Source organism: Alternaria viburni (genome assembly GCF_023758015.1).
Source record: "Alternaria viburni strain BMP 2772 chromosome Unknown scaffold_3, whole genome shotgun sequence".
Classification (NCBI taxonomy): Eukaryota; Fungi; Ascomycota; class Dothideomycetes; order Pleosporales; family Pleosporaceae; genus Alternaria; species Alternaria viburni.
This window is the reverse complement of record NW_026055772.1, coordinates 1,443,348-1,470,359: the sequence shown is the minus strand read 5'-3', so window position 1 is coordinate 1,470,359 and position 27,012 is coordinate 1,443,348. Positions and strand designations below refer to the sequence as shown.

General features: G+C 53.3%; 11 protein-coding genes and 1 non-coding gene across 12 annotated transcripts; 6 read left to right on the top strand and 6 right to left on the bottom strand.

The window, feature by feature from the left end:
* Nucleotides 1–177: 177 nt before the first annotated feature.
* On the top strand, nucleotides 178–2,268 carry J4E79_002110 (uncharacterized protein; the record flags this gene model as incomplete). Its single annotated transcript, XM_049351012.1, has 4 exons — nucleotides 178–1,086; nucleotides 1,136–1,419; nucleotides 1,471–1,598; nucleotides 1,652–2,268. The coding sequence occupies 4 exons, from the start codon at nucleotides 178–180 to the stop codon at nucleotides 2,266–2,268; spliced, it is 1,938 nt and encodes a 645-aa protein (XP_049214851.1).
* An 805-nt stretch (nucleotides 2,269–3,073) lies between these two features.
* J4E79_002109 (uncharacterized protein) lies at nucleotides 3,074–5,003 on the bottom strand (the record flags this gene model as incomplete). The annotated part of the gene is made up of 3 exons (XM_049351011.1): nucleotides 3,074–4,026; nucleotides 4,100–4,846; nucleotides 4,985–5,003. 3 exons carry the CDS (start codon nucleotides 5,001–5,003, stop codon nucleotides 3,074–3,076), a joined length of 1,719 nt encoding a protein of 572 aa, XP_049214850.1.
* A 3,330-nt stretch (nucleotides 5,004–8,333) lies between these two features.
* On the top strand, nucleotides 8,334–9,350 carry J4E79_002108 (uncharacterized protein; the record flags this gene model as incomplete). The annotated part of the gene is made up of 2 exons (XM_049351010.1): nucleotides 8,334–8,594; nucleotides 8,643–9,350. The coding sequence occupies 2 exons, from the start codon at nucleotides 8,334–8,336 to the stop codon at nucleotides 9,348–9,350; spliced, it is 969 nt and encodes a 322-aa protein (XP_049214849.1).
* A 1,035-nt stretch (nucleotides 9,351–10,385) lies between these two features.
* Nucleotides 10,386–11,812, top strand: J4E79_002107 (uncharacterized protein; the record flags this gene model as incomplete). Its single annotated transcript, XM_049351009.1, has 2 exons — nucleotides 10,386–10,613; nucleotides 10,682–11,812. 2 exons carry the CDS (start codon nucleotides 10,386–10,388, stop codon nucleotides 11,810–11,812), a joined length of 1,359 nt encoding a protein of 452 aa, XP_049214848.1.
* A 370-nt stretch (nucleotides 11,813–12,182) lies between these two features.
* J4E79_002106 (uncharacterized protein) lies at nucleotides 12,183–12,520 on the bottom strand (the record flags this gene model as incomplete). Its single annotated transcript, XM_049351008.1, has 2 exons — nucleotides 12,183–12,229; nucleotides 12,325–12,520. 2 exons carry the CDS (start codon nucleotides 12,518–12,520, stop codon nucleotides 12,183–12,185), a joined length of 243 nt encoding a protein of 80 aa, XP_049214847.1.
* A 323-nt stretch (nucleotides 12,521–12,843) lies between these two features.
* J4E79_002105 (uncharacterized protein) lies at nucleotides 12,844–14,475 on the top strand (the record flags this gene model as incomplete). Its single annotated transcript, XM_049351007.1, has 3 exons — nucleotides 12,844–12,988; nucleotides 13,175–14,007; nucleotides 14,056–14,475. 3 exons carry the CDS (start codon nucleotides 12,844–12,846, stop codon nucleotides 14,473–14,475), a joined length of 1,398 nt encoding a protein of 465 aa, XP_049214846.1.
* Nucleotides 14,476–14,702: 227 nt separating this feature from the next.
* J4E79_002104 (uncharacterized protein) lies at nucleotides 14,703–15,826 on the bottom strand (the record flags this gene model as incomplete). The annotated part of the gene is made up of 3 exons (XM_049351006.1): nucleotides 14,703–14,855; nucleotides 14,919–15,655; nucleotides 15,718–15,826. 3 exons carry the CDS (start codon nucleotides 15,824–15,826, stop codon nucleotides 14,703–14,705), a joined length of 999 nt encoding a protein of 332 aa, XP_049214845.1.
* Nucleotides 15,827–16,056: 230 nt separating this feature from the next.
* On the bottom strand, nucleotides 16,057–17,293 carry J4E79_002103 (uncharacterized protein; the record flags this gene model as incomplete). The annotated part of the gene is made up of 2 exons (XM_049351005.1): nucleotides 16,057–17,034; nucleotides 17,105–17,293. 2 exons carry the CDS (start codon nucleotides 17,291–17,293, stop codon nucleotides 16,057–16,059), a joined length of 1,167 nt encoding a protein of 388 aa, XP_049214844.1.
* An 850-nt stretch (nucleotides 17,294–18,143) lies between these two features.
* On the top strand, nucleotides 18,144–18,589 carry J4E79_002102 (uncharacterized protein; the record flags this gene model as incomplete). Its single annotated transcript, XM_049351004.1, has 4 exons — nucleotides 18,144–18,160; nucleotides 18,218–18,243; nucleotides 18,308–18,348; nucleotides 18,440–18,589. 4 exons carry the CDS (start codon nucleotides 18,144–18,146, stop codon nucleotides 18,587–18,589), a joined length of 234 nt encoding a protein of 77 aa, XP_049214843.1.
* A 1,010-nt stretch (nucleotides 18,590–19,599) lies between these two features.
* On the top strand, nucleotides 19,600–19,685 carry J4E79_002101. The gene has a single exon. It is a non-coding gene; the product is annotated as a tRNA-Phe (tRNA).
* Nucleotides 19,686–20,103: 418 nt separating this feature from the next.
* On the bottom strand, nucleotides 20,104–20,961 carry J4E79_002100 (uncharacterized protein; the record flags this gene model as incomplete). The annotated part of the gene is made up of 2 exons (XM_049351003.1): nucleotides 20,104–20,743; nucleotides 20,798–20,961. The coding sequence occupies 2 exons, from the start codon at nucleotides 20,959–20,961 to the stop codon at nucleotides 20,104–20,106; spliced, it is 804 nt and encodes a 267-aa protein (XP_049214842.1).
* Nucleotides 20,962–22,865: 1,904 nt separating this feature from the next.
* Nucleotides 22,866–23,918, bottom strand: J4E79_002099 (uncharacterized protein; the record flags this gene model as incomplete). Its single annotated transcript, XM_049351002.1, has 1 exon — nucleotides 22,866–23,918. The coding sequence occupies one exon, from the start codon at nucleotides 23,916–23,918 to the stop codon at nucleotides 22,866–22,868; it is 1,053 nt and encodes a 350-aa protein (XP_049214841.1).
* Nucleotides 23,919–27,012: the final 3,094 nt, after the last annotated feature.

Below are 27,012 nucleotides of genomic sequence, written 5' to 3'. Positions count from 1 at the left end.
CCGCTGCGACCGCACACACGTCCGCGGCATTATATACACAACCAGCCCATCCCACACGGGCACAACAGTCCTAGAGTCGCAGCTGCCTCCACTCTGCTGCGAGACTACTTCCAGTTCGACGCTACTTCCCTCAATCCCCTCCGAAACCTCGACGCGTCGGCGCGCCCACCAGTCAGCATGGAGGACCTCACCAACACACTCGCCACGCTCGGCCTCGACAAGGTCCCGCAACAGCCCAACACATACCCCGCCCTCAACCCCTTCGACATCTACCGGAGCCACATCACCGAGCTGCTCTCGTCCGTCTCAGGCGTCGACAAGCAAATAATATACCCCACACTAGCATGGACGGCCAAGCCAGAGCATGGAGACTTGCAGCTGGCCGTGCCCGCGCTCCGCCAGAAGAAGAAGGACATGAAGGCCTTCGCACAGGAGCTGGCAGACGCCTTCCCCGAGTCGCCGCTGGTTAAGAAGCCAATTGTCACAAACACATCCATTGGCTTCTTCTTCAAGCCAGAGACGCTCACTTCGCTCGTCCTGCCCATGGTCCTCAAGTCCAAGGAGGCATATGGTTTCAACAAGAATCTCGGTCTCAAGAACCCGCTCGACCCTTCCTCCGGCGCGAAGAAGATGATTGTCGAGTTCAGTTCACCCAACATCGCGAAGCCCTTCCACGCTGGTCATTTGCGAAGCACAATCATTGGTGGTTTCCTCGCAAACCTATACGAGGGCGCTGGCTGGGACGTCGTTCGCATGAACTACCTCGGAGACTGGGGAAAGCAATACGGTGTGTTGGCTATTGGTTTCGATCTCTACGGAAACGAGGAGGAACTCGTCAAGAACCCCATTGGACACTTGTATGACATCTACGTCAGGGTCAGCAACGTACAACACGAAGAGGCGGAGAAGATGAAGGCTCTCAAGGCCGAAGCTGCGAAGCTTAAGGAAGAGGGCAAGGATGCGTCGGCGCAGGAGGCCGAAGTCAAGAAGATTGAAGCCGAGGGTATAGATGAGCAGGCTAGGAAATACTTCAAGGGTATGGTAGACGGCGAGCCTAAGGCGCTCGGCATCTGGAAGCGCTTCAGGGTGAGTAGACCGATCACAAAGGGTAGAGTATCAATATTGACCTGCGCAGGACCTGTCCATCGAGAAGTACAAACAGACATACGCCCGGCTAAACATTCACTACGACGACTACAGCGGAGAGTCCCAAGTCAAGGACGAGAGCATGGATCTTGCTGCTAAGATCATGTGGGAGAAGAAGGTCTGCGAGGACTCAGAGGGCGCTGTCATTGTCGACCTCACAAAGCATTCCAAGAAACTGGGCAAGGCCGTTGTCAAGAAGAAGGACGGTACTTCGCTATACCTGACCCGAGACATTGGCGCTGCGATCGAGCGTGTCGAGAAGTACCACTTTGAGTATGCTAGCCCGTTCCTACAATTTCCTATTCCTTGCTAACTGCGTCACAGCCGTATGATTTACGTCGTCGCCTCACAACAAGACCTGCACTTGGCCCAGCTCTTCAAGATCGAAGAACTCATGGGCAGGAAAGACATCTCAGACAAGTGCCAACACATCAACTTCGGCATGGTTCTTGGTATGACCTCCTTCCCATCTCTTATACTCCATCCAGGTCGCTAACAACAACAGGTATGTCGACCCGAAAAGGCACAGCCAAGTTCCTCGACGACATCCTCCGCGACGTCGGCGACAAGATGCACGAAGTAATGAAGACAAACGAGACAAAATACGCCCAAGTCAAAGACCCCGAGCAGACCGCCGACACACTAGGCATCTCTGCCGTCATGGTGCAAGACATGAAGGGCAAGCGCATCAACAACTACACCTTCGACATGGACCGCATGTGCTCCTTCGAAGGCGACACAGGCCCATACCTGCAATACGCACACGCCCGTCTCTGCTCCATATATCGCAAAGCCTGCGACGCGGACCCCAGTCTCGCCGAACTCGATCTCACATCCGCGGACTTGAGCTTGCTAAAGGAGGACAAGGCTGTTGAGCTGGTCCGTCAGTTGGCTTCGTGGCCAGACACTTTCCTCAACACGCTCAAGACACAGGAACCCACTACGGTGCTTACGTACTTGTTTAAGATGGCACATGCGCTCAGCAGTAGTTACGACCACTTGCAGGTTGTGGGCTCGGACAAGAACGTTATGATTGCTAGGTTGGCGCTGTATGTTGCTGCTAGGCAGGTCTTGTACAATGGTATGAGGGTGCTTGGACTCAGCCCTGTCGAGAGGATGTAGAACTTTGTGTAGAAAGAAGCTGCAGTTATTGCATGGATATGAGAAATGAGAAATGAAAATATATTCAAATCACAACTCTGCGCAAAACAGCATCGCGAAGCATAGTGATGCAACGCAGTTCAAAGAGCACAGCGAGATCGGACGGAAGTTTGATCGATTGCTTGTTGTTACATAAAACGGATTTTCTAGCTAGTAATTACCAACTTGTATACTATGTAACATGACGATATGTTGACAGTCTGCCGACCAAGAGTGTGAGACAACAAACTGGACCAGCTGCCCAACTTGGAACGCCATCTGGTATCTTGTAATGTTCCCTCTATACACTGCCGGCGGGATATGTACGATACAATACAGTCCGTCTCAGTGTTAGAGTCGAGAGGTTGTCTATTTGAGTGGAGTTTACGTATGGTTATATGTTCATGATATGTCGTGAAGGTGAGGGGGTTGGGAACGAGTCGTGATCGGGTGGTGTCAGATTGGAAACAACCAACGGTTCAATGACTCCGGGAAAGTGCTGGGAAACAATGCTGGAAAACGACGCTAGAACGCTGCAAACAAAACGAAACAGTGTGCCTTAGGAGAGGGTTGCTGAGTATGCTCGGTAAGGTGTCAGGCCGTGGGCGAGGGAAAGCGTGGTTGATCGAATGCGCTAGCCCCCTGTCATCTCGAAGATGCGTTTGACACCGCGTCTGGACACCCGAGCAACAGCTGCAACAACTCCGACCATGAAGGCGGCACGGAAAGACAGTGCAAGAAGACTTAATGCAAGAACACAGACGGCCCACCCCGTCTCGTCCGGTTGCTAGATGCCATTGGCAACAGGCGGCCCTCCCACCCGAGGGTCCCCAGGAGGCAAACCTGGGACTTTATGCGGGTGTGGATGCGGAGGATGCGGGTGGTGCTGGCAACCATGTGGACAAGTAGCTATCGGTTCGTCGTAATCGTCGTCGTAGTACTCGTCCTGTGGATCCAGCGACCCTTCATCGTCGCGTCGGTCGTAGCCGCCAGGCGGAGGGTTTTGGTTGTGCTGAGCGTTGTTGGCATTGTTCTGTGCCTTCTTGCTCGCCTTCTTGCCCTTGCGTCCCTTCATCCTGGCCTTCTCCAACAGCCGCCGCTTCTCTGCCAGACGTTTGCGCTCCTTCCTGTCCTTGATCTCATACTGCCGGATCAGAGCCATGGGAGGATGGCCAAATATGTCCTCGTATTCGCAGAATTCGCATATCCACGGCTGACTTGGCGGGTTGTGGAAGTTGGCGTACTCTTGCTGAATGCGACGCTTGCGGGCAGCATACTCGTACAGCTTTGAGGCGCTACGTCGTGGCTTGCGAGGCGGCGGTGCCTGTTGCGGCGGTGGAGGTCCGGTCGGACGTCGTGCAGTCCCATTGGGCAGGGGCGGTGGGGGGTATGCACCTGCTCCGTTCATGTTGGGGCTGGTCTGAGTGCCCTGGGTAGACACCATGGGCGCATCGGGGCGCACGGGGGGCCGTGAGCGGGTGGCTTGGGGGTGGGGTGAAGGAGAGGCAGCGGCATTGGGGTATGCGCCAGGCGGTTGGGGATACTGGCCGTTTTCCTGGCCCGGCCAGACCATCTTGTTGGCCGAGTCGGAGCCGCAGGTGAAAGTGAATTGCGTCTTGCTGGCAGTATGCTTGGCGGCTTCCTGCTGCAGAAGGCTCACGTTTTCGTTGCCCGGGGGTGGCGGGGTCGCGTTTGCGTTGGCAATGGCAGTGGAGATGATGCCGCTTTGCTCCGGAGGTCCTAGAAAACAAATCGTTAGCGCACGGACTCTTTTAGTAGTAAAGACGTATCAATTCCCGAGGTGACACCGTACGTTTGCTGTTCCCTTTGGCGTTGGCGAGATTGGTCGAACTAGCCAACACTCGCCTTTCTGACCGTCCCGAGCCAGATCGGCCGAAACGCCCTCTGCCTGCGCCTGAGATGCCGGTGCCAGAACTTGTCGCGTGTTGGGGTGTCGAGGGCGCCGAGCCGTAGTAACGCGCGATGCCATCCCCGTCGTCCATGGCGCCTGCCTCGTGAACTGGTGCGACACCCATGCCAGTCAGATCCGCGGAGAGGCTCGCGTGGTGTGACCCGTTGCTACCCATGTTGGGGATTTTGCGCTTCTTCTTGTTGTTCGTGTTCTCGAATGACTCGTAGCCATCGACCGAAGACGCAGGCGAACCTGGTTTGCGATAGGCACCAGTCGCACCCGCTGCCGGCTTGCCTGACGCTTGTCTGCTGTACTGATAGCTCGGGGACGACGGCAGCGGTCCGTTTCGGTCGTCCTCTTCCTCCTCGCTCTCGACCTCGGAATGGGTATGGCCACAATGACAGGCGTGGTGGTCGTTAGCCCCAGTCCTGTGAGGTCTGACGCGCTCATCGGCCGTGTATGGCGGGTAGTTGAAGAGCGGCCCTGTAGACGGCGGGTTGTGCGGGTACACGATCGTCTCGGCCTGCTCGGGGGACAAGCGGGCGCGTAGAGAACGGGCGGGCAGAGGGCGAATGGGCCGGTCGGGGTACATGGAGGATGATGTGTCGGGCGAGGAGCGCAGCGGCGAAGAGCGGTTCCACTCGTAGCCTGCGAAGGGGAGAAGCGATGTCAGATATCTGGAGAGACCGGGGAGGAGGCTCAGACGAGGCATGTTGGTGCATCATGGTGGCAGAAGGAAATGGTGAAGAGCGTTGCAGGCTGCCCGCAACGACTTCCTTTACTTACCCGCAGTCGCCGCTGCCATGGTGGCAATCCTTCCTCCGACGTCCGATCACCAAGACTGTGGGGTGGACGTGACTCCCAGCAGTCCTACTATATCCAAGTCGGTCCCTCTCGTGCTGTATTGCCCGTATTAGCAATCATCCACGCGCAGTCTGTATCGCCGGTGCACAGCCGCCTGGGGAACACGGGGTCTCTCCCAAACAACGTCGAGACGGGGTGTGGCGGTTCCGGAGCTCTACGCACCTTTTTCGAGGGGTTTGTGTGAGGGACGGTACTGGTGGCCAGTTAGCGGAGAACCCCTCTATTGCTCGGCGATGCTAACACTGACAGTATACAGCTGACAACCGCTCCAAAAGAACCAACAGCGACCAGATCACGGGGGAAAGATTGTGTCTCGAAGGTGGTTGGAACGAGTGACAGCGTTGATGATGCGTCAATGCCGAAGACGTGGGATTGGGGTTCGCCCGCCGCCAAGCCAACACAGGCACTTGGGCTGAACTGATGTGGCCTCGGGCTCGCCAAAGCAGGGTCCGTACTAGTGTATATCGCGATGAATCGAGTGACAAGGTCGCAGAGCAGATACGACGTGTGCAGCGACGACAACAAGAAACAACAGAGCAGTGTGTAGGTGTATGCAGCTGTCGGAGGATGGCGACGTAGGCTTGCATGCAGGCTGTCTTGCAGTGACCGTGCTGGTGGCGCTAGGGCGAGCAGGGGATTGGGGATTGGCAATTGTACCTGGCCGTCCGACAAATGATAGCCATGCCTGCCCTTCTCGCCTCTTTCCTCGGAATTCTTTGCTTTCTAATCGTCTCGAGAATTATCCAAATGCCGTTGCGCTTACGTCTCAAGCCCCTTGTGCTGCCCGACTCGGAACACGTCCACGGTATTGGAGCCTGCCGAGACGTCCGCCCGCACTGTCACCGCCCATGCTTCGTAGTGAGGAGCAAAGGCCACACGCACAAGACTTGGTGCACCATGTTCCATCTCTTGCAAATAGGAGTGCATTTGAGATGCTGTCATCCTCGCCTGCTCCAAAGCTGTGATTGCAATAAACTTTGCATTAGTAGAGCCATGACTTGTCTATCATGATATACCCATAGATAGCGACGTGATAAGTAGCAAGGACAATCTGGAATCAGGTGAACCCCCAGGTGCAGCGTTGGCGTACAGGTAAGTTCCTCTGCAAATGTATGTGTTGCCTCGCACGTAGCCATAATACATCGACTATGCCGAGTAGATGCACAGGGAGGATAAGTTATCCAAAGGGATTGGAAACTAAGTCGCTCTCAGTCATATGCTTGGTATCGGATTTGCTCCGGCACCCCGTCGTACCTGCATCCGTGAGCTGACCCCGCAGGCACATGGCAACGCCCAAACACCAAATCCAAGTCACGTTCACACTCCATGACACTCCACAATGTCCATGGACCACAGCCGGGACCCTTGCCCTTGGGTTGCCCTTAGTGATTTTGGCGGAGCGTTCTGCATGGGGGCAAGTCCTACCGATTGCTTGCAGCTGGCTACGTCATCCTCGGTTTCAAAGCTAACGACTCCTAGGCCATCGGAGGGGCAGTTTGGCATGGCATAAAGGGGTTCCGGTACTCGCTTCACCACCACGTCGTATAGCCAGAAGGTGCTCACAGCTCCAACAGCAATTCTCCGCATGGCGAGCGACGCGTCGGTGCCATTGTCGCCCTGAGAACGCGCGCTCCTGTCCTTGGTGGTAACTTTGGAGTATGGGGTGGCCTCTTTAGCAGCTTCGATTGCGCTGTGAAAGGCATCAGGTGCGGAGGCTCCTCTCTGGCCAACGAGGAATCCAAGTCGCGACGAAAAACCAGACACATACTAATTGATATATTTGCAGGGAGAAGGACGATCCGTGGAATGCCATCATCGGAGGCTTCTTCACTGGAGGCGCGCTGGCGGTCCGAGGCGGCGCCAAAGCCATGCGCAATAATGCTATCGGTTGCGCCATCCTCCTGGCCGTCATCGAAGGTGTCGGTATCGCATTCAGTAGAATGTTGGCTGAGAATACCCGGCTCGAAGCACCACCACCACCACCACTACCACCACTACCATCACCTAACTAAAGAATAGCTGTTGCCGCGGACCAGAACAACTGACATACCTTTTGGATGTCACCTATTCCCGTTGCTGTCACTTGATCTTATCACTGTATTGGCGTTTACGGAAAAGGTCATGAATCGATACCCGGTAACTTTCTTCGACTCGGGATTTAGGAACTGTACTGGAATCAAGGATGGCGTTGTATCTCTGAGCAACAATGGGTCGTCCTTGCGCATGTAAGCCACGAACATGGCTATGTTTGCCTTTTCAAGAGTGGTATACATTTTTTGATGAAACCACCGCCGCATCGTCCCCCCAGCTGTAGCTTAGGTACATCCTTCAGTCTTGGTCACTGATGCCCTTTGCAGATTCTCAAGTCAGCTTTGCTTCGCTTCGCTGCTCACGCAAACGCTCACTGGTGACGCACGAAGAGAGGCCTGTTGATGGTTAGCAAGATAAGCTGAGATAGCTAACATTCGCTCGGGATCGACCGCATCATCTTTACCAACATTGCAACTCTACGCTACGACCAGAAGAGGAAGTGTACGAAGATGAGGTCAGTGCACACATACAATGTGAGACCGCTTTTTGCTTTTGAGCCACGTGCAGCGCTGGGTGGAAAGCTTGACACTCCAAAAGAAAGGCCATTTCTATGCAATCAGCGGTAAGTCAATAGTCCGCAGTCTGTTCTTGTCGCAGTGTCCAATCGCACATTTCGTCCTGCAACGCGCGGCAGGTCCCTGTAACCATAACGGCCGGTAACAAAAAGTGTCCGCTTTGTAGCCAGTATTGTAATTGGTGGTTGTACTGTTGGGTCGTACTGGCGAACCGGGCTTCAGTACCATGGTTGCACTGATGCGTACAATTTCCTAGGCGAGAAGGTCATCACACCGGTACTTATATCGTCGCTCCATCCGCAGCCTTGCGAGCTGGTGTTGTGGCGCTTCGTCCTCTTTCACTCGTTCTTCCTACTCCAGCGCAATCGCGCGTTCCTCTCGCTCACCGCGACTGCCCTGGTGGTCAGCTTCCCTCACCCCCTCTTCCCTGCCTACAACACTCGGGACCCCGCTTACGTTCCACTCTTTTGCTTGACGCATCTTCTCACTAGCTTGCCTGGGTACCTAATACTCACCTTCTCGTTTCCAAGGTGGATACCGCCTTTTCCTTGCCTTAGCGACCCTCAACCACAGGGTATAATTTCAACCGCCGCATCAAAATCTTTCCCTTTCCCTACTCACCCCCACGGAATAAAGAGGCGAATACGCCTTCAACTTCGCCCAAGATGATAATCGGCTATGACGGGCCCTGCTACCACATATCAGAGGTATGCCTAAAAGAGTGGGCATACTGGGGCTATCAACCTTCCTTGGCCACCAACATCGCCTTCGCTGCGCTGTTCGGTATCTCGACTATCGCCTACCTTGTGCAGGGCATTATGGGAAAGAGATGGCTTGGCTTCACTGTCGCAATGGGAACGGGTTGCGCGATTGAAGTCGTCGGTTATATTGGGCGCATCTTAGCACATGCAGATCAGTTCGCTGAGGTACGTCCGTGAATTGTATTCGTCGATTCCAGGACTGACACGACACAGAACCCTTTCCTCATCCAGATCATTTGCCTGACCATCGCACCTGCCTTCCTCGCTGCCGGCATCTACCTCTGCCTCTCGCGCATCGTCACCACTGTCGGCCCACAACACTCACGGATCAAGCCCCTCTCATACCCCAAGATCTTCATCCCCTGCGACTTCATCTCACTTGTGCTTCAAGCCGCTGGCGGAGGTATGGCTAGCGTCGCGACACACAACGGCGAGAACCCGGAGAAGGGCAACCACATCATGGTCGCTGGTCTAGCCTTCCAAGTCGCAACTATGCTCCTCTTCATCCTGCTGGCCCTTGACTTTGCATGGCGCACATACCAAGGAAGAACATCTCTAGGCCAGATATCTCCGGATCAACAGCCAGCTATCATCCGTCGTTCATGGCCATTCAAAGCTTTCCTCGCGGCTCTGTCGCTGTCTACCCTCTGCATCTTCACAAGGTGCGTGTTCCGCGTCGCGGAACTGAGTGAGGGCTGGGAAGGTCATATTGCCAATACCCAAAAGTACTTCATCGGATTGGAGGGCGGTGTCATCATTGCGGCAGTTCTGCTCTTGAACTTGTGCCATCCGACTCACTGCTTCAAGGATGTAGATGATGTACGAGGAGTGCAGTTGCAACGTCTCCCTGACGGAAGCACTACAGAGTTTCCAGGACTCAACCAGCTCAGCGGTATGCAGCAAGCACAGAAGTGGATGTGAGGTCTCTGCGGAGGTACCATTCGACCTCCTCGGATGGCGTCATGAGCAAGGCCTAGTGCCAAGGATCATATTCTGATTACTTTCTTGTACGATATATCTACCTCATGAATTTTTGATTGATTCCAAGTTCGGAGCAACAAGACCAAGTATGTGTGAATCTCATTGCTGCCACGTAAACAAGAAACAGCACTACACGATCTCGCTCATACACTCACACGAGCAGATACTTCGGCGTTCTGAGTTGGCCTTTAGCTTCCTGTAGGTCTTCAGAGGTTTGTGTGTATATGCAGTGAGGAAATAGCAGATATGCACGATAGCTTCTACATACGTTTTGCCCAAGGTTTCATCAAGGCGTGTTGCTACATGCGTGACAATAGACATCATCTCCAAGTATTCCAAGGTCTCATGAGACAGCATAAGTTCTCCTGACTGCTCCAGTTCTAATGTTCCTAGTTATGAAGATGCTCTCGCGAACATAAGTCTATGGTACGGTATACGAGTTCTTGGGTGTTGCACGCAGTCTGCATGTGTTTCGAAGTATCAAGGCAACTAAAGGAATCGAATGGCTTGAAGTCTACTTATTTCGCGTCAATTCGTATTCAAGACGTAAATTGCGGTGTTGAGGACTTCAGCGACTTTTTTGCGGCTCGTTTGACGTACCAACAGCCGCCCGCCGACCTTCGAATAGCCCACTGCCTCTCACTCTTGCGACTATCGGAGGGCCTGGCCCACCCCGTGACACTGCGCTCGGGCTCTTCTACCTGTCCACCTTTACCTTGGGGAATACCACGCCAGCGGTCAGCCGCTAGCAGAAGGCTCCCAGCACTGCCCTATATAATATCTTCACCTGTCTGCTCCAACACTCCACCATACTCTCCACTCTACAAACATTTGGGTCCCTTGGTTGCTAACAGCAGTGATTGCCTTGCATATATCAACTCTTTGCTTGTTGCCTTGAGCCTCCAACACTCTTCTCTTGCTGTGAGCATTGTCACCATAAAGCCTTCGGTAACCGACAACACCCCATCACTCAACATGAACCAAGCAGAAGATGTCGAAGTCGTCCTCGGCCATGAGCGTCGCTACAAGTTCCACTCGGGTACTTTGGCGCGTAATTCCACCCTCCTTGCCGATTTGTTGACCGAATGCAACGCCGTCAAATTGAACACACGCGCCAGGAACGCCGGTATCAAGACGCGCTGGATGATCGAACTCAAGGACCTGCCTTCTGATCAACATCCTGCCGGGCGTCTTGACCTTGTTGTATGAGACTCTAACCCCTGTCCTATCCTCAAGTTACCAATAACAGTCACTAACAACAATGTCTCCAGGAACTCACACCAACTGCCGAGCGAGCCGACGGTCGCAGCGGCCTAATCGTCAATGAAAACGGACGTATCCCCCAAGCCGTTAAGACCTTCCAGCACTACGAAAGCATCTTCTATGCTTTCTACAACAAAGAGCTCAAGATTGCTGACACCGACATGTCCGCCGCCCTTCATGATTGCTACCAGCTTCTCAAGATCGCCGACTACCTAGGCTGCACCATACTTATCTCCAAGCCCATCGAGATCGCCCTCCTGAAACATGGCCAGGATCTCTTCCGCGCCATCCAGAAGAAGCCGCACGCCTGGATCGAGATGTCGTACCGAATCCGCAGCGAACTCATCTTCCGCGAATGTATCGTTCATCTAGTCGGCAACTGGAGGGTCCTGAAGGCTTCCCGCAGCACCCTGGACTACCTCCGTGAAGTCCCTGGTCTACGCGCTTTGCTCGAGAAGTACCACCGCGCGATGCTCGGCCAGTGCAAAGCCGTCGAGCTAGCCGTCATGTCCCTCTATCCCGGTACCATGCGCCTCCCCGTCGAAGACCTACCGATCAAGCGCGAAGCCTACGCCAAAGACATCCTCGTCTGGATAGCACTGACCTTCTTCCGCCACTGGATCGGCCAGCGTCTCATCATGGACAAAGGCCGCCACGCTCCCGACTGCGGTTTCGAACTCTACAAGGCGATCGGCACAGCAGGAGAATCTTACATGGACAAATCCGTCATCAACCAGTTCCACACCAAATTCCCCATGACAAAGAAAGCCATGAACGTCCTGGAGAACCATCTGCTCGAGATCAAGGAGTGCATGAAGACCGTAGTCGACCAGCACAAGATCCTCAAATCAACCTGCCAGCTGGATATCCATCGCTTCCCTGTTGAGTATCTGACTTGTACTGAGTTCGACAAGGGCGATTACCCGTGGGACAAGGACAGCGAGGGTCCTAGGGTTCTTCCGGCGAAGAGGGCGTACAAGCCCGGTGGCAATGACATTGCTCGCAAGAATTTGGATACCGCGAGAATGCATCAGGAGAGGAGTATGAGTATGGAGGGTGAGGAGGAGGAAGATTCGGTCGAGTTTGAGAGTGATGATGATGAGGAGGATACCAGGGGTAAGCGGGCTAAGATTGATTAGGTTTTGGATTGAGGTATCCGCCAGGCGGTACTTTTGGGCTGGTTTTGGGCTTCACAGGATGCCGTGAGGACCTCCTGGGCGTTGTGTGGTTTTTCAAAAGTGAGGGTTAGGTTCGTATGTCGGCGTCAAACGGGTCTTTGGCTGGACGGAAATGCGGTATTGGGTTGTCTGTAGTCGGCAAAAGGGTCTATGAGGGCATGGGAATTTCTTGATAATGGCTCGACTGCCTCCACGGTTAGACAAAAAATGATGATTCTTGACTGTATTCTTATGGTGTATTGAAGTGAAAGGGAATATTCTGACTTGATATCTCCTTGAATCCGAGTGAAAGCTTCATTCCCGTTGTCTCCTCCATCTCCCCTGATATCCTCTACTCGTCATCGAAGCCCGTCGGTCTCGGCCGTTGTCCCTTTGGTACTGTGACAAGTCAGCAAATCGTCCTATTTCTCCCCATTTTCCATATCCAGTCCACCGAATATCTTAGCAACCAATTCTCTCCATCCGCCACGTACCTGGGTATGTCATAGGGATCTTGGGGATCTGCTCCTCGCCCATATATCTCCGAATCGGGGGAACGGTAACGACCATTATGGGACCAGCGCATCCGACCATGATGGAGTAGAAGTATGCCGGCTTGTTGATAGAGGCCCATTTCATGTAGCGTATCGGCTGCTGGAAGAAGCGCGGGGAGGGGGGAATGCCGGACATGGTCGCTGTATTGCTGCTGGTATGTGAGCGCGTGATTCGGAGTCGCAAGGCAAGTATGCGCGTACGTAGACTATCCCTGGTCGTGCGTCGGTAGATCCGGTAATCAGCAGGCTCAATGCCTCAGTCTGGTGTCGCAATCGCAAGTTGTCGGCGCGAGTCTGGTGTTCGTGAGGTCGCAGCCCGTAGCTCACTCACCTCCGCACTCCAATCGGCGTGCAGCGATTTTCCGGGACCGATGGGCTTGGCAAAAGCATACGTATCTCCGTTACAGCTCTCCACACGCCGGCGCAACTCGACAAGTCCAATCTTCGATCAACCACAAGATGAGGTGGTTACTTTCTTTTACCGTCGCCTTCGTCTGGTCGGTGGTGGTCCAGGCCAAGAGTTTCACTGGCAACCGCTTGCTGGTTGTGCTGGAGGAGCAGGCTGAGCGGGAGAAGTACAGTGTGTTCTTGGAGGACTTGACGTGTAAGTTATGAGTTAGTTCAATCATGTCTGGAGACGTTGTGGTGTCTTTTATTTGCGCAAGGTGCGATGCAAAGACGAGGCATTGACAAAGCTCCGAAGCCATCGAACTTGCAACTTGGCCTTGCGCAGGAGATGACGCTCAATCGAATCCACTGATAGCGAGCCAATGCTGACAGGACTGTATAGCCCGGGGATATACCGCATCTGTCGAATCACCAAAAGAGAGCAAGCTCTCATTATTGAAGCATGGCGAACGAGCATACGACCATGTCCTCCTCCTCCCCGGCAAGTCGAAAGGCCTCGGCCCTGCCCTCACCGCGAACAACCTCCTCGAGTTCATGAAGAAGGATGGGAACATTCTGGTTGCCCTCTCGAGCGAATACGCTATCCCTACCGCCGTCCAGGCCATGCTTCTCGAAGTCGACATCAACATCCCAGCGGACAAGGGCGCATTGGTTGTTGACCACTTCAACTACGATGCGTCATCGGCGAAGGAAGAGCACGACGTATTGCTCCTTCCGTTCCCCAAGACGCTCAGGCCAGATGTCAAGAACTACTTCGCTGGCGAGGGATACATTGCTGTGCCACGCGCTGTCGGCCAGGCTCTTGGAAACGAATCGCCTCTTACCTCGCCTATCCTCCGCGCTCCCAGCACCGCCTACAGCTACAACCCCAAGGATGAGACTGACGGTGTTGAGGACCCCTTCGCGGTTGGCGAGCAGCTGAACGTCGTCTCTGCGATGCAGGCGAACAACGCGGCGCGTCTGGCAGTTGTCGGCTCAGCCGAGATGCTCCAGAACAAGTGGTTCGCTGAGAAGGCCAGGCTGGGCGACAAGGCTATCACGACTGGCAACCGCGAGTTCGCGCAGAAGCTTTCTGAGTGGACCTTCAAGGAGACGGGTGTGCTGAAGATTGGCAAGCTCCTCCACTACCAGGACGAGGGTGCCAGCAAGAAGTTGAACACCAGCACTGCCATTCCCGAAAACAACCCTGGCATCTACCGTATCAAGACCGACGTCGTAAGTTAGGTGAAACCGCGTTTAAGACCAAGGTACTAACAGACATAGCACTTCCAAGTCGAGATATCCGAATACACGAACGATCACCTCGCTCCCTTCGTCCCCTCGCCCAAGGATAACATCCAGCTTGAGTTCAGCATGCTCTCGCCCTTCCAACGCCTGAACCTTTCTCCAATCGCACAGACCGCGAACGCAACCATCTTCGGCGTCGCGTTCAGGACACCCGACCAGCACGGCATTTTCAACTTCCGCGTCAACTACCGCCGCCCCTTTGTCACCAACATTGACGAAAAGAGGCAGGTCACCGTCAGGCACTTTGCGCACGACGAGTACCCAAGGAGTTTCGAGATTAGCGGTGCGTGGGTCTGGATTGGCGGTATCTGGGTCACCGTCTTGGGCTGGCTGGCATTTGTAGCCGTTTGGCTGTACAGTGCGCCCAGCGAGAAGAGCACAAAGAAGACGCAGTAGATGGACTACAGAGTCTCGGATGGGAATTTGGACCGGCTATGTGTGTGTAAACAAAATACTCCGTCGGCGATGCGCGGTATGTATATTATGGATAAAGGGCAAGAATGACCCAAAATTTCGTTGCGAATGGAATACCAAAGAATACCACTATCTGTTTCAGACCTACCATTTTCGTCCGCTCCGGTATCCTCGAAGACTTCACTCATCTCTTTCACGCCGACGTTCCCTCAAAGCTTGCTCTGTTCCTCCAAGACCCGCGGATGCGCTACCTTCCCAGGCTTCAACTTACTCCAATCCTTCTCATACCCCTCTTCCACGTCCGGATGCGGTCCCAGCGGCGTGATACTGAGCGGGTTGATATCGCCATGACTCTTCGTATACTGTGCGCGCAATCAAAGTCAGCCATCACAGCACCCTGTATGAACCCGAGCAGTTCCACTCACATTCTCCTTGATATGTTTGAAATCCGTACTCTCCTTGAACCCCTCAACATTGTGATACAAGTTCTTCAGCCAATTGTTCAGGACAGGGTAGTCATGGCGTATTGAACCCAGATTCGTCTTGAAATGCTGCGAGTATACCGTGTCGAAACGGACGATCGTCGGATAAGCCAGGAGATCGAGTTCAGTCAGCTTGTCGCCGAGGATATACGGACCGCCGTTCGTGTGCACAAGTTCTTCCAGTCGATTCAGCGCAGCAAAAAGCGGAACAACACCCTTCTCGTAGCCTTCTTGAGTCGGCGCGAAACCCGCTTTATACACGCCCGCGCAAATCAGCGACTGCAACCACGGACTAATCTCATCGATCTTCCCGCGTTGCTCCTCAGGGTAGAAATTGTGTCCCACGTCCTTCCCCTCACTCTCCAACACAGAATCAAAAGCTCTTGGCAACCACTTCAGCATCTCAGCACTCTCATTGTTTACTATACGGCCGCTTTTCTTATCCCACAGTAACGGCACGCTGTATTTCCCCTTATAGGCCGGGTCGTCGCGGAAGTAGATCTGGTGCATGAATTGGCTGTCGAAGAGGTGGTCGGGTGTTGCGTTGGGGTAGCTGGCGTCGAAGCGCCAGCCGGGTTCGCCCTTTGGATAGGGGCGGACGATGGAGGTGGGGAGGTAGGGTTGGAGGTGGTTGAGGTGACGGACTAGGTTTGGGCGGTGGGCGAAGGGGCAGAAGAGGCCTGGGTGATACGTCGGCGTGAGTGTTGCTTTGGTATGGTGTCATGGTTTTGTGTGGGCTTACCGATGTAGAGGTGGTATCTGTCTTTCTCGGGTGGGAAGTCACCTCCTTCTTGGATGATGCCGTGCCAGCCATCGTCGGTGCCGTACTTGTGGATTTCTTTGGTGGACATTATGGGCTGAGTGGATGATGGATGAGATTTAAGGTATGGAAAGGACAAGAGAATGTGTTTCTATTAGGAGAAGTTTCGGCTATCTGTTCATATGTCGTTCGTTATACTAATGATTGTGTACCGTGAAGCTGAAGCTCAGCTTGGATGCTCATAGTGGGGTATCTGAACGCGTCCTCGTAAGCTTATGCAGGGACTGCGGAACTGATTCCGAAATCGAGCTACTTCGGAACTCAAGTGCAGCACTTCAACTCTTCGCAAGTTACACCACAAGGCACACCGCAAGTCTCGGTACTCGTTCGTGCTGTTTGCGTTGAACTTGTGACGCCTTCGGCTGTTTCCCTGCCCCCAGCTTCAACCTCATGGATCCTGTCCGAAGCGGATGCCAGCTCAGGTTGGAGTGTTGCCGAGTGAATGCCGTACGCATGCAGACATTCAGAGAAAATCTTGGCTTTGCTCATGAAGCTCGCGATATCAGGGTCACTGACCACAACATGTGCTGATGCGACAGCTTTCTTCTGATCCAGACGCCAGACGTGCAGTTCGTGCACACTAAGCACACCAGGAATGGCCTCCAGATCGTGTTTGACATCTTCAATCTTGACGCCCAGGGGTGCAGACTGAAGCAGAATCTTTCCGCTACGCTTCGTGAGGGGAATTGCGGTAAGAAGAATCATGATGGCGATCCACATACTAACCGCTGGGTCGGCATAATAACGATTAGGCGACTTGACGAACCATATGATGACTGCGGAGATGATGACACCGATGTTGTTGATCGCGTCGCCGATAACGTGGATGAGAACTCCGAGAATACCCAGATCCATTCCGTGCTTCTTTGGTTTCGCGGATATGTGCAGGTGATTGGCATGCATTGGCGCAAGTGACATGCTCTCCTCGTCGCCGCTGCTACCAGGGCCGTGATCGTGATCATGCTCATGTAGGAACAAGGCACTGATGATGTTGAGAGCTAGGCCAACACAACCAACAATCAGGACTAGTTTGGGGTTGTCGACGTGTTCAATGGAGATGAAGCGCTCGATAGATTGTAGTGTGATGCTGACACCTAGGGCGAGAAGGAAAGAGCCGTTGAAGAAGGCGCCGAGGAGTGAGGCCCGCGCCCAACCAAAGGAGAGATCTGGAGGTGAAGTCTTGCGCTCTGTCACCTGGACAGCTACCAGGGCCACGATGAATCCGATGAGGTCGTTGAGCTGGACAGAGTGTTAGTGGCTTGACGCAAGGAAGGTACAACGTAGGCATGTAGGATGATCCGGGACTCACATAGTGGAAGGCATCAGCCACCAGGGCAAGTGATGATGTATAGAAACCTACGGAGATTTCGGCGGCGAAGAAACAGAAGGAAATAGCTATCACAGCCCTGAGGCGGGTCTTTCGACTGACTTGGAAGCGACCATGCTTGTGCCCATACGCGTGATGGCCTGGCTCGTGGTTGCTGTGGCTGTGGGCCATGATGTTGAGGGAATATTGATATTAGGTGTTAAGGAAAGATTGAGAGAGAGTTCATGGTGTAGAGGGAGGATGTTAGGTAGCAAAGCAAACGAGAATGAAGACCGAGTACCTGCCTGGCTTTATGGACGTTTGTACCATGTTCAGGAAAAAGGTGTGAAACACAGGGACTTAGTGACGGTGCAAAATTCGAATCAAGATATGACAACGGTTAGATACCCAGATGAACTTTGAAGAAATGCTACCTGTACTATCAGAGCCTTCCAAGTTCATGTAGTACTTGTACCTACGGATTAGTGACAGACTAGATCGCGGCTACCTGCAGATTGCCATAGCCATGTATTAACTGACAGTAAGGATGGGAGCCATCGCGTAGGTGTAGTTCTCGATCTGTCATCGCGATATGTTATCATGTAGTTCTGCTAAACGGTATGTCATTACCTAGCTCCCGAGATCGCGTCCAGGGATAAAACGTGAAGCGTGTGGAAAGCTGCCGCGCGTCACGATGTGTAGCCCAGTAATTTGCTACCGCGCGATGGAAGTGTTAAGTACCCGACAGATGCTCTAGGGGACGTGACTCGACACAATTCCAGAACGGCAGTAGATTCCAAGGTTGTGCCTAAGTGGTAGCGTGAAAGATAGATTCACATGATAGCGCGGAGGACCTAACCCGATGCCGCTTAACGCCGGAAGTGCCAACACCGCCTTTCGACCAAACGGCCTGGACCCTCCCCGCCGTCGCAAATAATCTCGCAGAACCACCAGCCTTCACACGAATAAATCCTCAGATCTTGATCGCCCTCGACACATATCTTCACTCACACTCAGCGACTGACTATCAGCAAATTACAAGATGGGTAACGGAGCCAAGTAAGCCACTTTACATATATCCAGCAGCCCTGGAACGCTCGCTAACATTTTTCGAAGAGCGCAGCAGAAACGCGACAGGAAGGGTTAGCATCCCACCATAGGAGCCGCCCGTGAGACAGTAACTAACTTCGTACTCCGAACCTACAGGCGATGCCGGTCCCAAGGAAGCCAAGAGCCAACTGAAAGCCGTACGTAGCCCCGCTCCCTTGCGCGATCCTGCAACGTCGCGGTCCCGCATTCATATCACCGTTACAAGTCGCACTGCTAACACAATACCAGAACGCCGCCGCCCAGACCATCAAGTGCAAAACCTGCTTCCAAACCTTCCAGGGCACCACGAGCCGCAAGATGCTTACCGATCACGCAACCAACAAGCACAGCAAGGAGTTCGACGTCTGCTTCAACGCTGACGAGGGTGTTGTGAAATAAGCGACCAGACTTCCGAGCGAGTGCACGACGACAACGGACGATACTACAAAGTTTGCTATTTACACGAGCATGAGATACCACGGGCGAGGAGTGAGGAGTTGAAAGGGGACGGCCATGTATGGCGATTTGACGAGGCATGATACACAGGCGTAGGGATCGATATATCACGAATCAGACTATTGGCTACCATACGCCTTCTTTTCTCATACTGCTACCGAGAGGCTGTCTCTTCTGTGACCGACTGACGGTAGTGATTCAGTGTTGAGGAACCTAAGATTAACGACCTTCCAGGGGCACAGATACGAGTTGTTGGACCAGCGTAAGCGGGAGACGACGCGTGTAACAAGCACCTGGCCGAGATACTGAGTATATAAAGCAGACACGTGCTGTTGGCCGATTCGACAAAGACTTGGGAAATGCATGGACGCGTTGCCACTCACTCCTTTGGAACCACCTGTTGATGCGCTTTAAAAGTCGGATTTCCCCCTAATTCAAACAAGCCACTTTAAAGATGGCACCTAAGCATAGCCTATGGTGCGACGCCATTCTGGTATTGCAACACTTCACTTCAACATCGTTATCCTGTGTTTATGTATGATAAGCGCGCACGTCTCGCGTCTTACTTGATTAGGTGATCCGCTCAGGAGAGTCAAACTTGCAGTCTTGATGTGTAGCGCGCATACCTATACAAGAAAACCCCGACCCGGAAACAGACAAACCGAGGTGCAACGTACAACAGTAACGAATACAGTGTTCCTACATTACCAATCACCACTCTGGTGTACCATCCCCAGTTCCCGTCTCAGGCCTGGCCAAGTCTAGCCCACGGTGCAAACCCCACTTCCACCCCACCAACGTACTTCATCACGACGCAGGGTTTTGATTTCGCCACAACAGATTACTATTGGACCTTTCCCCGTTCTTGGCCTTCAGTTTCATGGACTGCGCTGTGAAATTTGGGATATTAGGGTTGCACTTTTCATTTTCTCCATCAATTCCCTATCACAACCGTCTCCTTAGCTCAATTGGGAGAGCGCCAGACTGAAGTCTCAGTCACTAAATCTGGAGGTATCGTGTTCGATCCACGAAGGGGACAACGTGCTCGAGCTTGCTCGGGATTCTTCGAACCATTCTTTTTGCGGATGTGGGTGGCATGGCGGGCGCGCCTGGCGTGCATCCTTTTTGCTGGCGTTGGCGGGTTGTATGGGAGGAAACACCGGGAGTACTCTAGTGAGTACTATCACTTTTGCGCATAGTACGAGGTGCACCTAATAGACGTCATAGGCTTGTAGATTGTAGGTCATAACCAAGCGCACTGAAAGGCTGGCCCTGAAGTGCTTTTGTTTTGAGCACCTGTATGTCATAAGGGTGATACTAATCATTACACCAAGTTCCATATACCTCCTCTCTTCTTGGACAGCATTTTGTGCACTTCGCGTGCTAAACTCCCAGCCCTCCTTGTACAAACCGAAAGCACCGTATTGTCGCCCGGGAAATACGCTCTGTCACAACCCTCATATCGCCAACCTGTTGTTGTCCGTCCATCCCACCCAGACCCCACCAATCTCCCTCGCAATATCCTCCGCAGTCCTCCCATTCGCATCCCTCAGACTCCTGATATCAATCTTGTCCTCTGTAAGCCCCCTCATAATACCCATGGCCTCCGCCTCTTGGAAGACCTGCGTCGGGAAGTCCAGTAGCGGGTAGTTACTCGCCAGCAGCAGTAACAGCCACGCGACCTCTCTGCTCTGCGCATGCACTGCCGCATGTAGCCCCGACTGCATATCCCCAATCGGATCCTGGTATCTCAACATCCTATCAATGCCCACCTCCTTCTCAGGATGATCCGTTGTGCTCATTTCGACATCGCCCTCGTCGTCCTCGCTGTCATCGTCATCGTTCAGCAGCAGCTCGACAACAGCCTTGTAATCGCCTTCGCGACAGAACTCGAGGAAGGCGCGCGCTTTCCTGTCTTCCGGGTACGCTTTCAGGTATGATTCTTCGGTGAGGAGGGGCAGGATATCGAGGTTCTCTTGGATTCCGCCTTCGTTGTTGAGTCGGCAGAGGACCTTTTGTTGGCCGTCGCCTGTGCTGGAGATTTCTTTGCCGCAGTGGGGACACGAGGTTATTTCGTAGGCGGAGAGGAGACAGTCCCTGCACGTGGCGTGTTAGCGATGGTGTGCGATTGCGCAGAAAAGGTGTGCGTACCAGTGGAAGTGGCATCCGCAGGTTAGCTGGACGTCATCGGGATATGTTTCTGGTGCCGCCGCGGGTCCTTTGCCGGATGACGATGCGCCGCCCTCGTACTCTTCGTCCTCGTCGCGCTCGACTTCTACCTCCAGCGGCTTGTCGCAGATAACACAGGTAGACATTTTGGTGCTTTTGCTATGTGCTTCAAAGATGTGCTGGTGTTGGTGTTATGGGCGGGGCTATAGCGGGGGTTGTACTTTTTTTGTCGCTAAAACGGGAGGGCGTTCACGCGTCACGCGTCAGAGTTTACACGGACGTCATCGACCTCTTGTGGCGGCGTCAAAGACTTTTGGGGGTTCCTGCTGCTCATGAATCCATTATGTCCTTGTATTAATTGGCTATTAATGTCTCTATTATCGCAATCGTTGATAGCTCGGGTTCGTCCACATCAGAGGGACGCGTGCGAGCGCGATCCTTTCCCGTCCTGTTCCCCTCGGCCTGCCTTCACCCACACGACTTCTAATGGCGTCTCTCACAACCCTTAGACCATTGCTGAAGCGTGTGCCAATCTCGTGCGCTGTCGAGTTCGCTGTCGCCGGGCGGTGATTGTTTCGAGATACTCGCTGCATGGAACGGTTGGGTGGCATGTCTTCGTCCTGTCCATAATCCTGTTCTGCGAAAGCCGTTGACCTCTCCTGGTTCCTCGTCTTCAATTGCTTGAAGTAGCTATCGTAAAGCTGACCCCAATCCACTAGGATAACCCCTTCTTCCATGTTCCAGTACCGGATCGACTTGTTCGAAATCCCAAGTGTCCAGTGTTGTCCGACACTCATTGTTACATTGCATCTGGATCGCGACGCGGAGAAAATTCGGGCCCATCCGTAGCAGCCCCGGCGATCTTCGTCTCGCCATACGCTTGAGATTGGCGCTTCTTGGTCGACGGAGAACACTGCGACAGTTGGATCCTCCACCAGGAATCGATTGAATTGCAACCGGAAGGTGTGATTTCGGCAGCCGAGATTGGAATTGATTATCGTGTGAGGTAGATGGGCTACTGGGCCTCGATGCGACATGGCCGGTCTTGATGTGCAAGTATTCGGATTCCGTGGCGGGCTCAAATCGGTGGCGCGTCGACACATATTGCAGGAATGATCTGAGAACTCGTGATCGGTCTTATTGGAGCTGAACATGTTTAAAAGCGGAAGGCAGAGCATATTGAAAGGCAATGCGAAAGTGTGCGTAGAATAGGCAGTGTTGACGGGAAATGAACAACATGACAACACGTTCAAGGTGGTGCAAACAATGCCATGCAGGCTTTGCTTGTTTCCGTGGGCGATCGAGTTGTCTTCCAAATACCAATTCCGGCACCCTGTGTCTGCCACCATAGCCAGGTACGTGCCGGACTACTCCTCACCGTACCATGGTAATGTCGTTGCGTGGCCCTTTTCATCGGTCGCGCTCCGCAGACTAAGGCAGGGAGGGGGACTCACCACGCCGGCAAGTGAGCAAAAACAGCATGAGCCTTTGCTTTTTTGGAATACCAGAGCTAGCGCACGCCCGTTCTCTCGAAGGAGCACAAGCTCCGTCTCACCGTCATCTCGCCAGCGAATGCTTGCTGCGGAGGAGAAAAAGCACTGCGATTATCTATGGAACAACAATGTACATATGCATGGCGTACGAGCGAATTGTAGGAATTGGTCGCTCGTAAACTCCACAAAACAACGTACAACACCAAGACCTCACACACCACTTCAGTGATCCCTCGGTCTGCTTGGCAGAATTGGCTGCCTTCCTGACCGCCATGGACATCTTCAGAATGCCATGCTTGGCCCAACGTAGTGCGTGCCCTTTCCATATCAAATCTCCGGCGCCTACGACATCCTCAACAAACCAATACCAACTGCCCTTTACTTTTGACATATCGTAGAAGCATCGAAGCTTCCATGTGCTGTGCGATTGTGGCACGTGAATCAGTGTAATTACCGCCGAGCATTTGCAATGTGGCGTTTTTGGTGACGGAATGAGACGGACTTGACTTCCTGGACGCCAGGGAGTTGCGCATCGAACGCAAGTTGGTTTGCGATGCCTAGAAGACGACGCTGTTAGCACGTTGATCCTTCAAAGCGGTCAGACTGCGTTTACCATTCCATTCCTCGTCCGCCCTCCTGTCTTCTTCAGCCATCTCTTCAATGCTCTGAATGCTCCTCATCTGGGGCTGCTGCCTCTTCTCCAACTCCATCCTCGCAGTCATCTGTTCCATTATGGCTTGCTCGGCATCTAGTTGTTGTATGCTATCCTTGTTCCGCAGTAGAAGACGGTGTGACGCTGACTTCCAGATCGCCCTCGAGTCTCCGATGCGTTGCTGAAGAGGCTTTTCCCAATCTTGTTCCCAGCCCCGCGCTGGCTCCTTACCTGTTGCAGGTAAAGCGGTTTGAGAATGGAACGCTGGTGCGTGGAGAATTCGGGCATTGGCAGTCGGTTTGGGTTGGATGGGTACGGCGGCCGATCTTCCTAATCCAGAAGGACAGTATGGCTTCTGGACTTGATGCTTGCGGACGTTAAGGGGTCGGATCGTTACGTCGACCGCAGAATCGTATCTGTCAGAGGGAGGTGGAGGCAGTTCTCTCCTGAGTGTTCGTTGCAGCTCAAACGACTCTTGCCATGAGAGCACGGATCGTGGGCCTTCTAATAGGCCTGACACATTTGCGTTTTGTTTCTGGGGCTCACCAACAGCTCGCTTGGCCACCCTTCCAGCAAACATCGGTGTTTGCGAACCCAGTCGCCCTCCAACAAGTGAATTCACACTCGGGTTTACTAGTCGAATAGTCTCGTCTGTCGGATTTTCTTGCGGTGTAGCCTTTCGAAGGCTTCCTGCTGAAGGCAACGCCCATTTAGTTTGTTCATCCCATGCTTTGGTGCCGCCGTTGTGTACCTTTTTCGAGGGCTGCTCTCTTCGACCGATGAGCCCTTTGCGTGGCGTGTGTCGGACATCGGGGCGACGTACAGGCGACGATGCCGTCTTACCCATGTCCACATAGCTAGCGGATTTGTACTTGCGGTGCGGATGATGATTTCGTAGACAGCTGCCAAGCTTCCTAGCCCAGCGGCGGAGACGAGATTCGCGCTTGTGGACGGTCATGATCGTAATATCAAAGTAAGTGTAGTTGTTTCTGGCGTTTTGGGGTGAATTATTGCGTCAAAATTGTATAACGTGGCTGCTTGTGAGAACATTCGTGGAGATGCTCTCGCGACCAAATAAACCGTCACAATGTTATCCAACGTTCTCATAGCAACGTTGTTCTACTCCACTCTTCAAGCGGGGCCGATGATGATGTTTCTGCCCTGCTTATCCATCCGGGTCCCTGAGTAACGCTGACGCCTGTTGCGGATGCCCGTTGGGTGGCTGCTTGGGAAGGGACAGCAGTTCCATGTTTCCAGTCATCTAGCCGACCAACGCACCCAGCCATTTACCGTTTGATCGAATAGATACCTAGGTAATATCCTTGGATTCTCGAGCCACGAAGTGTTTGCGCTGGTAGTTGTGGCCGCGCAGTCGGTTCGTCGCTCCGCTGTTCAGTCTCGAGTGAGCCTATCTGGTATACAAGCTTCCACTAGCCTGTCCAGGAGACTCCATAGGCCCTGGGCTAGTCTACACGCTTCCCAGATAGCACCACCCACAACTAGGACAGACAACGCGGTGGCCACGATGACAATGCCCACCACAATGAAGCCTAGCACGTGCGTAACCGACAGAAGAGGCTCTGTGATCCGCCATTCCACTTTCTTCTTTCCTACTCGTGCGAAGTAGAACGCCAGGAAGCCATACCGGCGCACCTGTATATCACGATCGAGACGTCCCACATATCCCAACCACTCTGCAGCGGTTATTGTGACCTCTTCCCCTCCTCCAACAGAAACACTGATCTTCTGCTCGAACCTCGCGATGCGATTGCACAGTCCTCCGAAAGCCAGCTTGGCAAGTAAAGCTTGGTCACTGATGCATGCTATGCGCAGCTTTTGCTTGTCACTAAAAAGTGGCGTGATGGTTCGCAAGACTGTTTCGATGGGGGAGTGTCCAAGGCTGCACCAGAAGCAGCACCGAGAGAAGTGAACTTGCTCTTCGTGGAAGCATTTATGTACTAGTACTTCTTTGGCGCAGCTGTAGAGTTGACGAGAAGTGGGGCGCGCGCTGAACCAGAGTTCTGATGGGGATAGGTAACTGCAGATGTTCAGGACGAGTTCGTTTGGCAGGCTATCCATCGAGGCAGTCGGCGGGGGTGAAGGTCTGCAAGGTTTGGAAGACAGCAGAGAGACGCGCTGTGTCGCATTGCGTCCTGAAAGTCCAGCCTCGCCTCCAGTGCAGTATAGTAACATCCTCGTGAAGCGCGCAGTGAGTGACAGAGTGGGATCTGACGATAGGAACCTTGTGGCATTAATACCCATCATTGTGTTGATTTGTGATAATGCGGAATGGTCGCACGAGCTTAGCTTGCTGTACCTTGTCTTTACGAGGGGGTAAAGCAGGGCATCATACTCGGACTTTGTACCGGCTCAAGGCTTTGGTTGAGGGGTGCTTGGTGCTGGTCTCACACCGATGGGTGGCTCACAATTGGGTAAGGAGGCGTGAGGCTGAGGAAGCTGATGGTTCTGGGCCGCATGGCATCAGGCGCAACGTCGAATCGCAACTGTTGATGCAGTCATACCAGTTTCCCAAAAGGGTAAGAGGCTGCATATGCCTTTACACTGGCCTTAGGCGAAACGGGTTCTTATACAACTGACAGGGGAGTGTGCCTCGCATAGCGACAGCGGAAATCCACCGACAGGCGCGGATTGCGACGGGTAGGTGTATCGAAAAGGGAGCCAGGGAGCCCTGTGGCGTCGTAAGACTGAGGGTTCCAAGGTTCCCAAGGAAGTGGAAGCGATACGATCTGATCTTGGCACACGGTACATTGTAGATGCTGAAGGACCCTTAAGGCCCCACCCGTCTCCTTCCTGGTGGTGTGATTCACTGCTGACGCAGAGAAACCTACATTTTTTGCGACTTGAGTTGCGCCACGCTGACTGCGATCAACAGCTGCGTGCTCACCATCGTGGTATTATCATCAGCGCCTGGGCAGCAGTCCTGCTACTATACGCAATGCCATTTCTCGAATAGACCAATGGATCGCATGTGCTGGAAGACGGATCGGCATCTACTGGGTTCATCTTGGTCAGCATCCATGAATCAGCCTTCCTGCAGGTGCACCTGAACCTTCTGAGATGCTCCATCTTGGTCGCAGCCGCTCGAGACAGTATATGTGGCGATATTGATGCAACAAAGCTTCAGCGTATTCTGATATCTAGTGGGTGGGTTCATCAGTCTCTTCTTCGTCGCGTGAGTACATAATCCGCCGAAGGCAGGGTGGCAGGTTGCACCGAGGACGGGAGCAGCACGGACCCTGACACGCCTGATTGCGGCCTCAGCCGCTTCCCATCCAGATGACGTCGCACGCGAACTCCGCTCTCTGACAGCCTGACGCTACCAGGTTTCACGTCGCAAGTAACTTTAGGTCGCCAAACGACCAGCGAGAACGCACACATCGAATGAGAAAGAGGCATGCTCTCATGGAGAAATATCTGCAAAAACTCGGAGGATTCAAAATCTCGCCGCGTCTTGGGAAACGGGCCGAAACTGAGCACACGCCCACGTTCTACCAAGGAGAAATGAGACGCCAAGAGATCTTTGTACACTGCACAACACAACAAGAAGCTCTAGAATTTTTTTAGAATGCCTACCTTAGATTTTATATAGTAGACTCTTTTCTATATAACAAAGATTTCTTAAGAGCTAGTTGTTGTAGAGTTATAGGGTTGTAAAGTTGTAAGTCGCTTAGAAAGCGTCGCATTTTTCCCTGATACGACGTGCGCCCATGGCCCAAATGAACCGAGGTGCTTAGCAGTCGAGGCCTCCCCTATATTTTGGAATCAGTACTAGTCCCCCGCCGAACCTCGTCCGCGATCAGTAACCGGTTCAATCTTCACACCGAAGGGGTGTATATTGCACCGCAGCTTCTGGAAGAGAAGTACATGTATATTAGAACGCGCGAGCTGGAGAATAGCAGAATAGCATCATCGTTACCAAAAACATAACCGTCAAAACTGCACGAGGGCATAAAACCAGCGTTGAGGCTAACCAGACACCTACACAACATTTGGAGTTCAAGAACACACCATTCGGCACCAACCCACACGAA